Consider the following 15,478-nt stretch of genomic DNA (forward strand, 5'->3'; position numbering starts at 1 on the left):
AGTTCTGATGTAGGTTTGGTGGTCAGATCTATGTCGTTGGTGGTGGTTTGGATGGTCCAACAAAAAGGGGCATCTCCGGTGAATAAGGTGATCCGACAGGTTGAGGTGGTTCGGTAGATGGCGGTGGTCCGACAAAAGGTGGTGGTCCAACAGCCAGTGGTGGTGGTCCGACAATAATAAAGAGGGAGAGAAAGGATATGTATCTAATGTAATTAAGAGTGATAATGGGTGGTGGGTAAGTAGGAGGTGGGGGTATATACATACTTTTTTTCTTTTAATTAGAAAAGTATTGAGTAAATAAAAAATATAAAATACCAAGGGCAAAATTGGCATTTAAAAAAATTTATAACAAACAGGACCAGACTTGCAAAAAAATGAAAATTTTGGACCACTGGTGCAAGTCCAAACTTTTTTGGACCAAAGTAGCAATTTTCAACATACCACATGGACCATTTGTGCAGTTTAGTCTTTGAAAAATAATTAATAAATAAATAAATATCCACACCCACCCGTCCTCTTCCCTTTCCCTTGATTCCTTCAACCTTCTATTTTTTTTTTCATATACTCCAACATAGCGCTAAGGATGAATAATTTGTACCAAATCCTGATCTCGTACCGGTATTATACCGAAACCAATACCGAACCGTACCGAATTTAATAATATGGAACGATACTTGGTACTCCAAAATCACGAAATTCGGGATTTGGTATCGGTACTTGTCACACCCCCGAACCAGACGGCGGAAACGTCCGAGGGCTATTGTGACTTAATTGAATGTCATCACAATGATTATACATGAATCATAACATCATTCATCACCATGCATTGAAATATTACAACTGATATTGTTTACATTCAGTACATTGTTTTAAACATTACATTTCCAAAACATAAACCGTTCGATACTAATTTAAACAAAACATCATGACATCACTGGATACATATTTTTCGATTTACCTGTTACCTGAGAATACAAGTATTTTGGAAAACGTCAACATATGAAATGTTGGTGAGTTCATAAGTAATGTTTGAAACAAAAATGATTTTTGTGAAGTTTGAAAACCCAGAAAATCCGATATTTTCTTAAAAGAGTATTGTATATAAGAAAAAGTGTGAAGATCCGTAAGTATACTTGTTGATTTTTGTAAACGTGAATAATTGTTAGACTTTGTATACATCACATAGGTAAAAGTGTTGAACTCCCCAGGGAAACCCGATGTTTTCCTAATACATCAAATTACGTATCTTATTTATTGTTATACCGTTACGACGATTGTTTTCGATAATTCCAGGTGACATTGGATTAGTTATGGGTTGTGAGTCGTTATAATCACGCATTAATGAAAATGACTAGTTTATAACTACCAAATACAACGATCCCTTAGGCGTCGTCCGTACAACTCACTTAATCCAACCACCCTGACTTCTCATAGCCCCACAACCGAGGAGAAAGGAGGGTACAAAGCCCCCTTTATTTCCATAAGTCGTTCAAGGCTATCGTGAATGCGAAAGGCACTTGGCCCGACTCGCATTTGACTTCTCGACTTTGCTAGCAATACCAAAGGACCCTTGGGGCCCAACAGCACAATAAAGCTATTGAAAGTCCTTTTACATGGAATTAGGTCATAGAAGGCCCAATAACATGTAAGCGCGTTCCCTTCGGGCCTAAAGATCATGTCATTGGGCTAGCTAGGCCCAACAAGCATGATTTGAAACTTTCAAGCCCAAAGATTGAATATTGACTTCTCGTAAATTTTGCGTGTTCATTGAAGTACGATTGTTTATTGATTTTTGGTTTGTTATTGATTCGAGACCGAATCAATTCGTTTGGTAACGATATTGGTGTTGAAAGTGTATTTGTTATTACGTTTCGCCGGTAGCCGTGGTACTCGTATTTTATCTTAAGGGATTTATTGTTTTAAAAATTAGAGTTTACCTTTTTATGCCCGTTCTTGGATAAAATTTATACTTTTAACCCTTTATATAAAAGAATTTCCATTTTAGTCCTTAAACCATTTTTCATGACATTTTAGTATCAAAACTTGTTGAAAAGACATTTTCAGCCCAAATTTACTTGATTAACAGCTTAAGTCCTTCAAAAATGAAATTTTCTCGGTTGAAACCCCCATTTTCGCAACTTTTACAATTTTGGCCCAAAATGGAAATTTTTTGCATTTTTGGTCCCTTTTGAATTTGAAAAGCATTTTTTGCCTTTGAAATGGTTTTAGTATACTTGTAATCCCATTTTTACAGAAATGTGCATTTTTAGCCCCTCAATTTCAAAAATCTCGCAAATTGGGGCTTTATTGGGCCGAAAAGCCCATTTTAGCCCATTATGTTCAAAATTTACATTTTTAGCCCTTCAAAAGTGTTGATATTCAGAAAATTTATATTAGAAACTGTTTGGACTCTTTTCAACCTTCAGAAATTATCATTTGTCGTTTTGGGCCCCTTAGTTTTGTATTTTTGACAATTTGAGCCCAAAAATGGGTTTTAAGTCCAAAAATGTTCATTCTAACCAACTAAACTATTTTTCTAGACTTGATTAGTGTGAAATGGTATAAGTTATGTTTATTTCATTCCTCATATTGTAGATCTCGGTTTTTAGGTTCTTTTGGCTAACATATTCATCACAAATCACATAAGATCATACATATAAGCATAAAAATCACACAAGGCATACATTTACTCATAGATCTACACATTTGCTTGTATTCTCCCCCATAAAAACTTATAAAAACCGAAAAAGAGGGGGTATGAAGCTCACCTTGGGTGTGGTTTCGGTTTTGGAAGGAAAAGGAGAAGAAAATTCGGCCTTAGCAACCTTCCTTGGAAGATCTCGAACTTAGATGCTTCCAAGGTGCTAAATCATAAGTTTGAATGGATTAAGAGGTGATTCGTGAATGGAATGAAATAACTAGCTTATGGATCTAAGCAACATCTTACCTTAGATGATGATTTTTATGTAAGAATCCCCTTGAACACTTCTTAGATCTCGAAAATATGGAGGAGATATGAGAGAGTTTCTTGAGAAAATTGAGAGTGAAATGTGTGTGTGTGTGCTTGGATTCGGCCGAGAGCAAGAGAGAGAGGGAGAAGAAGAGAGGGCTTGCATGGAAGTATGGGAAATGCATGGATGTATGGGTCCTCTTGCATGGAAACCCCTTGAATAATTATGAGGTGGCACACACAAAGTCAACTCTTCCTTCCTTTGGGCTTAGGCCGAGAATGGAGAGAGAAGAGAGAGTTTTTGGGCCTTAAAGGCTTAAGCCCAATTTCATAGTTATGTTGAGTGATTTTTGGTCCTAATAAATATAAAACGGATTTTTATGACCTATTGGGGCTAAATTGGGTTAATTATGGCCCAAAATGGTTCACTTAATTAATTTATTTCATTCTAGGCCCAATATGGCCTAAAATATTGAAATAAATGGAAGTGGGTCCAATTAGAGCCCATTTAAGAGTTCTAAGCCCAATATGGTCAAATAGGAAGCTTATTGGTCCATTGGGCCCAATAAGGAAGTCCTAGTCCAAAATGGACTTAAACAAGAACTTCTAAGGTTTCCAATTGCTTATTGACTACTTGAAATGCTTGTATGAGGTGTTTGATTGAAATTATGTTGTTATAGAGTATGCATCATACATGCTCTCATGTCTGTGATTCATAATTTGGCTTAAGTGTTGTAGTTACAAGGCACACAAATTTCTAGTTGTGACAGTACTAGTACCGAAAACCGGTACCGGTACCGATAATGTTAATTCGGTTTGATACTCGGGATTGACATTCGATCAAATTCGATTTTCGGGAAATCGAGAACGGTACCAGTTCCATCACACGCTCATTCATACCCAGTGCTGCCACGTGCCTCCATGATGCTAGCGAAACCCCCAATTAGTATACGATAAGGAGACCCGGTACTAATTTGAGAAGACAATATTTAAAAAATATAAGTTAAAGATTATAGTAACAGTGAGTTTGGTGTAAAGAGTTAATATGAAACTAAGAGCGTTTAAAATATGGAGCTTGGTAACTTGGTATGTGTTAAAAGGAAAAGTCAAGACTAGAAATTTTGATGACAAAATTATTCTAAGTGAGGGAGAACTATAATGCCCCATTTTTCTTCTAATTATTTTAAACATACACACACACACACACACACATATATATATATATATATATATATATATATATATATATATATATATATATATATATATATATAAGAAATGGTTATATGGAAAATGAATGATTAGGGAAACATATATTTGAACCAATAAAACCATGATAACATATCACTTTAGAGTAACTACATAAATAACTTCCAAAATACATTACTTGTGAATAAAGAAATGGACACTGTCATTTGATTATTGGTTCCAACATATGTTGCTTTATTTGTTCATTTTCCATAGAACTCATTTATATATATATATATATATATATATATATATATATATATATATATATATATATATATATATATATATATATATATATATATGATGTGTTAAACCACATGTTGATAGATGTCAATTTGATACCATGTAAGTTCAAATATTTATTAAAAAGTGATTACAATATATTATATGTTAATTGTAAGAGGGTATGGTCCATGGGCCAAACTATACATTATACAAAAGTCTACACCTATACATAAATAAAACATCAATGATATACAATTTCTCCAGTTGAACAGAACATAATTTCACGAAAAAAAAAGTTTCTAAAAATATTACATTTTCGTTAAATATTAAAATAAAATCTAAAAAACTTTCACATGAATAAAACACTAATAATATATTTGGGGAATGAATCATGGTTTCGATTTTAATAATTAAACATGGTTTTTTCAAGCAACTTTTATATTAGAAAATTCGATATTGATTGTATTTCTGTTTCTTTTTATATGAAAAATATTGTTTAGAAAGCACCTCGACAAAGTGGTGTTTTAAGATATTCCAATTGTTGATTAAGACTATAAATTGTTATCTAAAATTTATAATTAGTTTTAATTATTATTTAAATTTCTTGCTCATTTTAAAATTTATATTATTGGTTATCAGTTTATTTCATGGTTAGACGATAGTATATAGTTTTTCCAATAATATATTATCAATTATCAGAAAAACTATATAGTATCATCTCGTCATGTTAATTTGTTAAACTTAATTGATAACGCTTACACCTCCAAAAATAATATGGACGATAAAAAAAATAATAAACTCAACTGACTATCATAATATCGACGATACCAAACTTTGCAAGAAAAAGCAAGAATTTAGATATAGAGTATAGCTAACACCTCCAAAATAATTACACTATTCATTGTTTTAAACATCTTTATTATACAAAGTTATTGTAAAAAAAGAAAAATAGATTACATGTGCACTTGTCTATTATTTCGACACCAAACGTGAGAAAGATGGAAGAATTTTATATGTTTAATACGAAGCATGTGCTCACAAAATAATGGCTTTTTTAATATATATATATATATATATATATATATATATATATATATATATATATATATATATATATAACCTGATACCGCTGGGCTACAGACATCCGATTAAAAAATAAATATATAACACTCACTAATTATACTCCTTTCTTCCCTATATATAAACAACCAACACCACCAAATATTATACAAAACCCATTTCGATTTTAATACTTGCCACCTCTTATTTCATTCGAATAAACATTCTCGACAATCTTTCAGCTGCAATACTCTTGATAATTTCCAAACTCTCACATGTTCATGAATTTTGATACCAATTATGAGATTTATTCGGAAAACATGAAAGAATCATCTATGAAAACCAATCAGGAATTCTTGAAGAAGTTGGAAACATCATGTTTTAACGACGAACTCGACTGGCCACTTACCCTTGAAGATCTCGACCTGAGTTTTACTCATGATATTATTACCGACGTTACTTCTCCGATCACCACATATTCTTCCGATGATCAAAACATTGCTTCAAAAGTATTTCCGATTACAAACATCGCGGCAGTATTCCCACAACACCAATCAGCAAATTTTCCGGCCATGGGTACGTCTCTTCCCGCTGTTATGGACTTTACAGACGTGGCTCTGAACTGGGATTTTACGACAGGGCGGAAGGTGGTCTCCGGTGGAGAGGTTCACCAAGTTCTGCCGCTAGTTAATGAAGATTTTACTCCGTCACTGCCGCAGAGGAAGTATAGAGGCGTTAGGAGACGGCCGTGGGGGAAGTTCTCGGCGGAGATGAGAAACCCAGAGAAGAAAGGGAGGAGGCTGTGGCTGGGGACGTATGATACGGCGGAGGAAGCTGCCATGGCGTATGATCGAGCAGCTTTTAAGTATCGTGGATGTCAAGCTGTGCTTAACTTCCCACATTTGATTGGGTCCCACAATGTAAGCCCTGAGAAATATACCATCGAAAGACGGTTGCTGAAGTCCGGGTGTTCATCGTCGTCACCCTCGCCTGAATCACCTAGAAATAACAACCGGAAGAGGAGGAAAAGCACTGCTGTGTGATATGTTTTTCTCTGAAATCAAGGGCTGCTTGTATTTTATCATTTTATGTAAATATTTACCAAAATATGGTAGCTTAAAAGGGAAAATTCATCAGATGACAAATAATGTGCAGTTGAAGAAAATGAACAAGAAAATGCAACTTTCAATAAATGGTCATGATTTCGCGAAGAAAAGATATGAGAAAATGATGTGATAGTGGCAAATTCATAAAAACACAAAAAAAAAACTTAACAATGCTGCAAAAATTGTGTTTGAACTTACAAAAATAAAAAAATATTATATATGTTTGAAATCCAGAAAACTTACCAAAATCGTTTGTTCTTCAAACACATGCCTCTGAGGAATTGTTTTTTGTATAACCATGGCCAAAAAAAGATTTTGAAAAGTGTTTTCTTGTTAATTTAACGAGGTTTCATCGTTTCGCACGTACCATTGAATCAGTATAACAAATTAAATTATAAAACAATGTTTCTAAAACAATTTTTTCGTATCACCCTTTCAAATTTGTTAAGTTTTTTTTGTGGTTTTACGAATTTACCCTGTGTGATAACTCAAAATTAAAATATATAAATATATATATGTAATTAGATTATATCATTATAATAAAATAATTAGTTCAATGATTAATGAGTTAATTAGTAGAGAGTTATGAGGTTTAATGTCCAAATCCGTCACCTTCATTGTGGAAATAAATTCGAGCATTTGAAGGGTTTATAACTTCCAAGGCCTTAGGCATTATAAAGAGCTCGAAAAATCGACTAGAAACCCCACCAAAATTGCAAGAAAGGTTGGAGAAACAAAGTAGAAATCGGGGTTTGAAGTTCGTAAAGTATTTTCGGAAGTGGTGCTCAAAATTAAGGTAAGATTCTTTAGTTTCAGCTCGTTATAATTGTTAAAATAGGTTTATATGTAAGCATTTTGTGTCTTGTTTAATCCCATGTCTCGATTCAAGCCAATAAGTCACAGTTTCATGAGAATTTTAAAGGAATAAATTTTGTTTGAAACAAATGTTTGACTCCATCTTATTTAGAGTAAAATTTTGGTAAATGAATATAGATAACTTGAAGAAAAGAATGAAGAGAAGTATTTTGATTTTTATATAATTATTTGAAACAATTTGGAGGAAATTTAAAAGTTTTTACAGATTAAAAATGGTGGAAATGAGTTAAAATTTCGGGTTAAGAAGAAAAGGTGTTTATGAGTTTTAATTTTATTTGGGTGGGTCATTGGAGGTGTCAAAGATCACACTTGGAACACTTGTTTTCATGAAATTTCAATTTACAGAATCAGTTCTTATACGTTTGATAAAGTGTTAACTTTCATTTTTTGGGAAAATGTACGTTTCTTCCTTTTCATTTAAACTGGAATATGAATTTATGGAAAATGTCCTTATAGTTTTAATGACGTGTCAATATTTATTTTCTTACATTTAAAATCATTGCATTTTAATAAAAATTACGTAAATGAGGTATAGAGTTTTGATTACTTGCTAGTTCTATGTATTTTCTTTTATTTATAAAAAAAAGAGACACAAGTTTGTCTTGTACTTTTAAGATTTAAATTGTTTTAACTTTTAAGTATTAAAAATGAAATCAATTAGTTGGAAAGAAAGAGACATAGTTTAATTGCGAACGTCAATGTAAAATTATTTTGGTTAGCCAAATGAGACATGTGGATACTTGAATCGAAACGGACGTGTAGGATATTTTCTAGGACGATTGCCTTAGAAATTTTGTTCGTGGAATGTAGGGTGCAGATTAGCATCAAAGCTTCTGTTAGGACTTATCGGTTGCAAGGTGAGTTTTCTCGTGGTCTGTGGTTGCTCGCACATAAATGTTTGTCATGCGTTTATTATGTGGTTTATTTATTTATTTATTCATAGTATATTTTATGATAAGTATGGTTGTGTCAAAATGTTATTTGAGTTGTTTATCTATTGTGCGTTTTTTTGGGGTGACATGTTTAGTGGGAACGACTGGGGTGTTTAATCGCCGTGAGCATGACGGATGTGTGTGATCGGCGGGGATGAGAATTGAGATTTATACTCATTTCCTTGGATATTTAAAATACTTGAGTACAATGGATGATGAGTTGTCTCAAGGAGAAGGGGAATGAACCTTTAGTTCTTTCTCTGGATAATTAATCGTTCCCCTAAATTATGTCATCCGATGATATGTTTGTTGTATGATTTATTGAACATATATGATAAAACTATTTGTTTTTTTTAAGTGATGAACATGTATGTGCAACACGAACTCACTAGGCCCTAGGCTTACTCATTTAGAAACTTTAAATGTGCGCAACCCAGGGAACTATTTAACAAGTGGCAGTAAGAAGGCTAGGGAGAAGGATTGATCAACAAGGCGACAAAGGATTTCCGCAAAGACGTAACACTCGAAGCTCTTCGGTTGAAGAAATTATATTACTTTATTTTGCTTCCGCTGTAGTTTAGTCTATAAGTAAATTCATAATTGATCTTGGGAGATGTTGGAACGACAATTTGTCATTTAATCGATATTTGAAAATTGGGGTGTTACAAGTTGGTATCAGAGCGTTGTTTAAGCAGATTAGGTGTTTCCATAAACACTTAAGCTTAGACGGAAGGAGCGAGAAGTAACCTAGCAACTAATTTAGACCATATCTTACTAGTAGGCATCATTTCCTCAGGGATATCAGGGAGGCTTACTAAGGTAACACTAGTTCGGGAAGACATTCTAATTTGGAGCCGATGTTTCTGCACCCAAAGAAGAACTGGAGACTCCTGTAAACCCTATTTCCAGTTGTTGGCGCGGTTAGGTTCCAGGTAGAGGCAGGTGTAAGGGAAGAGGTCTAGGAGTCATCATAGCACCGGACGAGCATAATTGGTGAAACTGAGCTCTAACTCCAATCGAGGTTGTGGTCCGGGTCAAGATTGCGGACAAGGTCGTGCATCAAATATGGTTACGCGAGAATAATTAATTGACGAGATTGCTCAAGATATGCAAGCTACATTGTCGAATGTAAATGTTCAGGACCGAGATGCACTATAGAATGTGAACGGTGGTAACAGGGTTGATGAAGAGGAAGGCTATGGATATGGTATGTCAGTTTCAATTTCTAACCCTAGTGTTGCACTACGATCACGCAAAGATGTAAACGACAAATGATGAGGTAATTGTTACAAGACGTTCATGACTTGTAAACCACAAACGTGTCGCGGGGACGTTGATCCTATCGTATCATCAATGTGGATCACGGAGATAGAGGAAACATTAGATACCGGTAAGTGTGGAAATAAGGCTTTATACTGATAGGGAGGGTAAAAGCAATTAGGGTGTCGCATACAACCAATAGGATCTCATGGGATGAGTTTGCAAGAATCGTTAGAGAGATGTTTTGTCCTCGAACAGCGATCAAGCAGTTAGAGGAAGCATTCTTGAGACTGGAACAAGGAAATGTGATAGTGATATACTATACTAGCACCGATAAGGATGAAGGAATTTGTTTAGCATTTGGAGGATTTGCTTGATAAAGTTTTTATTCGATATAGTACATCACCATGGGGTGCACTAGTAGTGCTCGTCACGAAAAAAAAGAGGGGACGATATATATATGCGCATGGATTACCAAAAGTCAAAGAAGGTGTAAGATCGTTACGAATTACGGAAGATTAATGTTGTCACTTATTCACTAAGTCATATGTAAGGAAGGAACCAAGTAAGATTTATTTGATGAGGATTGATGTAACCTTCGGTGTATTGGGTGGACTGAAGAGGAGAAGTGGAAAATTTTTTAGAATTGTTTTCCTAATATATGATGACACGTTTAATGAGGACATGGGTGTATGATAATCGGGAACATAACGAGTGTGGTGTGATCGGCGGGAGATAGGAAATTGAGACGTTACTCATTTCCTTGGATATTTAAATGCTCGATCACAACGGACGGGTTGTGCCAAGTGGGAAGGGAAGCGGACCATTGGTTCTTTCTCTGGATATATAAAATGCTCTCTTAAACTGTGTCATCGGGAGAAATATACTTGTGGGAAAAGTTATTAAGGAGATCATTCGCTTGTCTATTTATGATCAGAACCTTAGTTTCATGTCATAATTTTGGAAGAGATTACAACAAGAAATGGATTAGTTGGTCAAGAAGTTAGGGAATGTGGAGATACAACTCATGAATTCTCAGTAAAACTAACATAAAGGGTCAGATGCGACATGGGGAAACATATGCGATAAGAAGACCAAATACCCTTTTCTGGTTGTTTAGTTGAAATTCCGAGGACGGAATTTTTCGAAGGGGGGAAGTTTGTGACAACTCAAAGTTAAAATATATAAATATATATATGTAATTAGATTATATCATTATAATAAAATAATTAGTTCAAGGATTAATGAGTTAATTAGTAGAGAGTTATGAGGTTTAATGTCCAAACCCGACACCTTCATTGTGGAAATAAATTCGAGCATTTGAAGGGTTTACAACTTTCAAGGCCTTAGGCATTATAAAGAGCTCGAAAAATCGACTAGAAACCCCACCAAAATTGCAAGAAAGGTTGGAGAAACAAAGTAGAAATCGGGGTTTGAAGTTCGTAAAGTATTTTCGGAAGTGGTGCTCAAAATTAAGGTAAGATTCTTTAGTTTCAGCTCGTTATAATTGTTAAAATAGGTTTATATGTAAGCATTTTGTGTCTTGTTCAATCCTATGTCTCGATTCAAGCCAATAAGTCACAGTTTCATGAGAATTTTAAAGGAATAAATTTTGTTTGAAACAAATGTTTGACTCCATCTTATTTAGAGTAAATTTTTGGTAAATGAATATAGATAACTTGAAGAAAAGAATGAAGAGAAGTATTTTGATTTTTATATAATTATTTGAAACAATTTGGAGGAAATTTAAAAGTTTTTACAGATTAAAAATGGTGGAAATGAGTTAAAATTTCGGGTTAAGAAGAAAAGGTGTTTATGGGTTTTAATTTTATTTGGGTGGGTCATTGGACGTGTCAAAGATCGAGACTTGCAACACTTGTTTTCATGAAATTTCAATTTACAGAATCAGTCCTTATACGTTTGATAAAGTGTTAACTTCCATTTTTTGGGAAAATGTCCGTTTCTTCCTTTTCATTTAAACTGGAATATGAATTTATGGAAAAGGTCTTTATAGTTTTAATGACGCGTCAATATTTATTTTCTTACATTTAAAACCATTGCATTTTAATAAAAATTACGTAAATGAGGTATAGAGTTTTGATTACTTGCTAGTTCTATGTATTTTCTTTTATTTATAAAAAAAGAGACACAAGTTTGTCTTGTATTTTTAAGATTTAAATTGTTTTAACTTTGAAGTATTAAAAATGAAATCAATTAGTTGGAAAGAGAGAGGCATAGTTTAATTGCGAACGTCAATGTAAAATTATTTTTGTTGGCCAAATGAGACATGTGGATACTTGAATCGAAACGGACGTGTAGGATATTTTCTAGGACGATTGCCTTAGAAAATTTGTTCGTGGAATGTAAGGTGCAGATTAGCAACAAAACTTTGGTTAGGACTTCTCGGTTGCAAGGTGAGTTTTCTGGTTGCTCGCACATAAATGTTTGTCATGCGTTTATTATGTGGTTTATTTATTTATTTATTCATAGTATATTTTATGATAAGTATGGTTGTGTCAAAATGTTATTTGAGTTGTTTATCTATTGTGCCTTTTTTTTGGGGTGACATGTTTAGTGGGAACGGGTGGGGTGTTTAATCGCCGTGAGCATGACGGATGTGTGTGATCGGCGGGAATGGGAATTGAGATTTATACTCATTTCGTTGGATATTTAAAATACTTGAGTACAATGGATGATGAGTTGTCTCAAGGAGAAGGGAAATGAACCTTCAGTTCTTTCTCTGGATAATTAATCGTTCCCCTAAATTATAAATTATGTCATCAGGTGATATGTTTGTTGTATGATTTATTGAACATATATGATAAAACTATTTGTTTTTTTTAAGTGATGAACATTTTAAGTGATGAACATGTATGTGCAACATGAACTCACTAGGCCCTAGGCTTACCCATTTAGAAACTTTAAATGTGCACAACGCATGGAACTATTTAACAAGTGGCGGTAAGAAGGCTAGGGAGAAGGATTGATCAACAAGGCGACAAAGGATTTCCGCAAAGACGTAACACCCAAAACTCTTCGGTTGAAGAAATTATATTACTTTATTTTGTTTCCGATGTAGTTTAGTCTATAAGTAAATTCATAATTGATCTTGGGAGATGTTGGAACGACAATATTTCATTTAATCGATATTTGAAAATTGGGGTGTTACACCCTGGACATGTCATTTTCTCAGAGTTTTTCCTATTCCTCAGACACTACAAAAAGTCCCTTTTAGTGACCAAGTTTTTAGTGACGACCTGAAATCTGGTCGCTAATTGCATCCTTTAGTCACCATGCATAAAATCGTCACTGAATTTTGTTTGTGGTACAAATTCAATGACCAAATCTCAATAGTTGTCACTAAGCGGCCAGCCGGTCACTATTCGTTGTTTTTCAAACCCACACAGGCGACATAATAGTGGCCACTGAGTTTACACCATGTAAATTATTTGGTGACCATAATTCTAGTCATTGTATATATAATTTGGTAAACGTCTTTAACTTACATATAAATATTCCATTTAATAAAATCCAAAACTTATCCATATTATTGGTTGTTAAAAATAAACTGATGAACATTGTTTAAACAAGTAATTATTTTTCGTTTAATTTTTATATATAAATTGATTATATTAGTTTAAGTCAAACTTTTAATCTTTTTTAAAAGAGAAGATTATACATAAAAAATTTATCAGTATGAAATTTGTATGTGTATTTAATGGAATTATATAATTGTTAAATGGTAAATACACCCCTAAATTGACGTTAAGTTACACAACAATAGTTCTCGTCAATGTTCACATACATAGCCCTCAATCGACGAATGCACACCTCTATCCGATAGTGCACTCCACCCGAAGTAAGTGATTTCAAACTTATGAAATTACATTTTCGTTCTACTGTTATTTCAAATTATGATTCTTCTTCCAATATTCAAGTTAGTAGGCTTTTCTATAAGATACTTTTTTGGTGTAAATGATGCACATATTAGATATTATTATATATATTGATGAATAATTGTGATTGGGATGTATTTATCTTTTCCTACTATTTAGGTCTAGTTCGTTGTTTTCTAATTTCATTATTTAAACTTCTTGTTTTCTCACCTTAGGTGATTATCAATCAATAACATAATGCTTCTTTGATACCATCAGTATTTTAGATGGTATCAGAGCGGGTTTCAAAATCTCAATCTTGAAGAATGACCGGAAGCAGCGAACCGAAAGACAAGACGAGTTCAGGGGAGAATTCAGGAACGGGAATCGATCATAGTTCCCCTTTCTATCTTCATCCTTCTGATTTCCCTAAGCAACTACATGTGAACGAGGTGCTCACAGATAACAATTATTTCGATTGGTCACAATAGATGGAGAACTTTCTCTTTGCCAAGAACAAATTCGAGTTTATCGACGGGACGATCAAGAAACCTGAGAAGGGATCAGCAGACTACATGCCCTGGATGCGCTGTGATGCGATGTTGAATGGCTGGCTTGCTACAGCCATGGAGAAGAGCATACACAACAACGTAAAATATATGAGTATTGCGTCCGAGATGTGGTCAGATTTATGTGAAATATTTGGAAAAAAAAGCTCACCTAGGGCATACGAACTGAAGCAGAAAATAGCGGTTGTTCGACAGGATGGGTCCTCTGTGTCTACCTACTTTACTAATCTCCGGTCACTTTAGGACGAAGCTACTTCTGTGCAGCCTTTTCCCAGATGCTCGTGTGAAGGTTGTTCATGTGATATTGGAAAACAATTGAATGAGTTTCAAGAGAAAGAGCGATTATATCAGTTTCGTATGGGGTTGGATTCCGACTTCAATGTGATCAAAACCTAAATTTTAGCCACCAAACCCACTCCCAACTTAAGTGCAGCCTATCACTTGGTTGCAGAAGATGAAAGACAAAGGATGATTTCCACTGAAAAAAGAAATCAGTCCGAATCCGCTGCCTTCAAGGCGTTTCAAAGCAGAGAGGGAAGCTTCAATAAAGAAAGGAACTATCAAAAGAATGCCAAAGATAACAGAGAGATGAAGGAAAATGAAACTTGCACTTTCTATGGGAGGAATGGTCACAAGAAGGAAGGGTGTTTTAAATTGGTTGGATACCCAGAATGGTGGCCTGGGAGAAAAGAGAAAGGAAAACCCAAGACGGCTGCATGTGCGGAACCTTGTCCTAGCCCAATACTGAAACTCACCAACGAACAATATCAGATGTTTGTGAAACATTTTTCTGGTACAAGCAACGATGAGGTAAAAGGACGCGTTGCTAACATGGCAGGCAAAGAAACATATAAATGTGACTCAATCATTGATTCAGGTTGTACCGAACATATAGCTTATTTTCCATATTTATTGGAAAACAAGAAAAGAATCTTTTTTGAGTCTTCGGTTGTTATACCCAATGGGGAGTCTATTCCTGCTAACGGGAAGGGAGATTGTACTCTCCCAGGGGGAGCAAAAGTTAATGGTGTCTTGTGTGTCCCCAATTTCAAATGCAACCTACTTTTTGTCAGTCGCATTAGCAAAGATCTTCAATGCGCTGTAACATTCTTTCCTGATTTTTGTGTGATGCAGAGGTTATAAACGAGGAGCTTGATTGGTGCGGGGAGATGTGATGGTGGATTGTATCGAATATAGATGATCAAAGAAAGGAAAGCCATGGTAATTATTGCAGACACTTGGCATAAAAGACTGGGTCACACCTCCAACGAAAAGTTATCTAGAATTGAGTTAATTAAAGATGATTCCGTTGTTCTTAGTAATGAAGTTTGTGATTCGTGTGCTAAAGCTAAACTTACTCGAACACCTTTTCCAA

The 15,478-nt window shown here is 34.4% G+C and overlaps 1 protein-coding gene across 1 annotated transcript; it reads left to right on the forward strand.

The window, feature by feature from the left end:
- Window positions 1-14,025: 14,025 nt before the first annotated feature.
- On the forward strand, window positions 14,026-14,499 carry LOC145096245 (uncharacterized). The gene is made up of 2 exons (XM_079034002.1): window positions 14,026-14,184; window positions 14,347-14,499. The coding sequence occupies exons 1-2, from the start codon at window positions 14,026-14,028 to the stop codon at window positions 14,497-14,499; spliced, it is 312 nt and encodes a 103-aa protein (XP_078890128.1).
- Window positions 14,500-15,478: the final 979 nt, after the last annotated feature.

This window comes from Lactuca serriola, chromosome 3 (genome assembly GCF_051521515.1).
Source record: "Lactuca serriola cultivar US96UC23 chromosome 3, Lser_US96UC23_V15, whole genome shotgun sequence".
NCBI classification, from domain to species: Eukaryota; Viridiplantae; Streptophyta; class Magnoliopsida; order Asterales; family Asteraceae; genus Lactuca; species Lactuca serriola.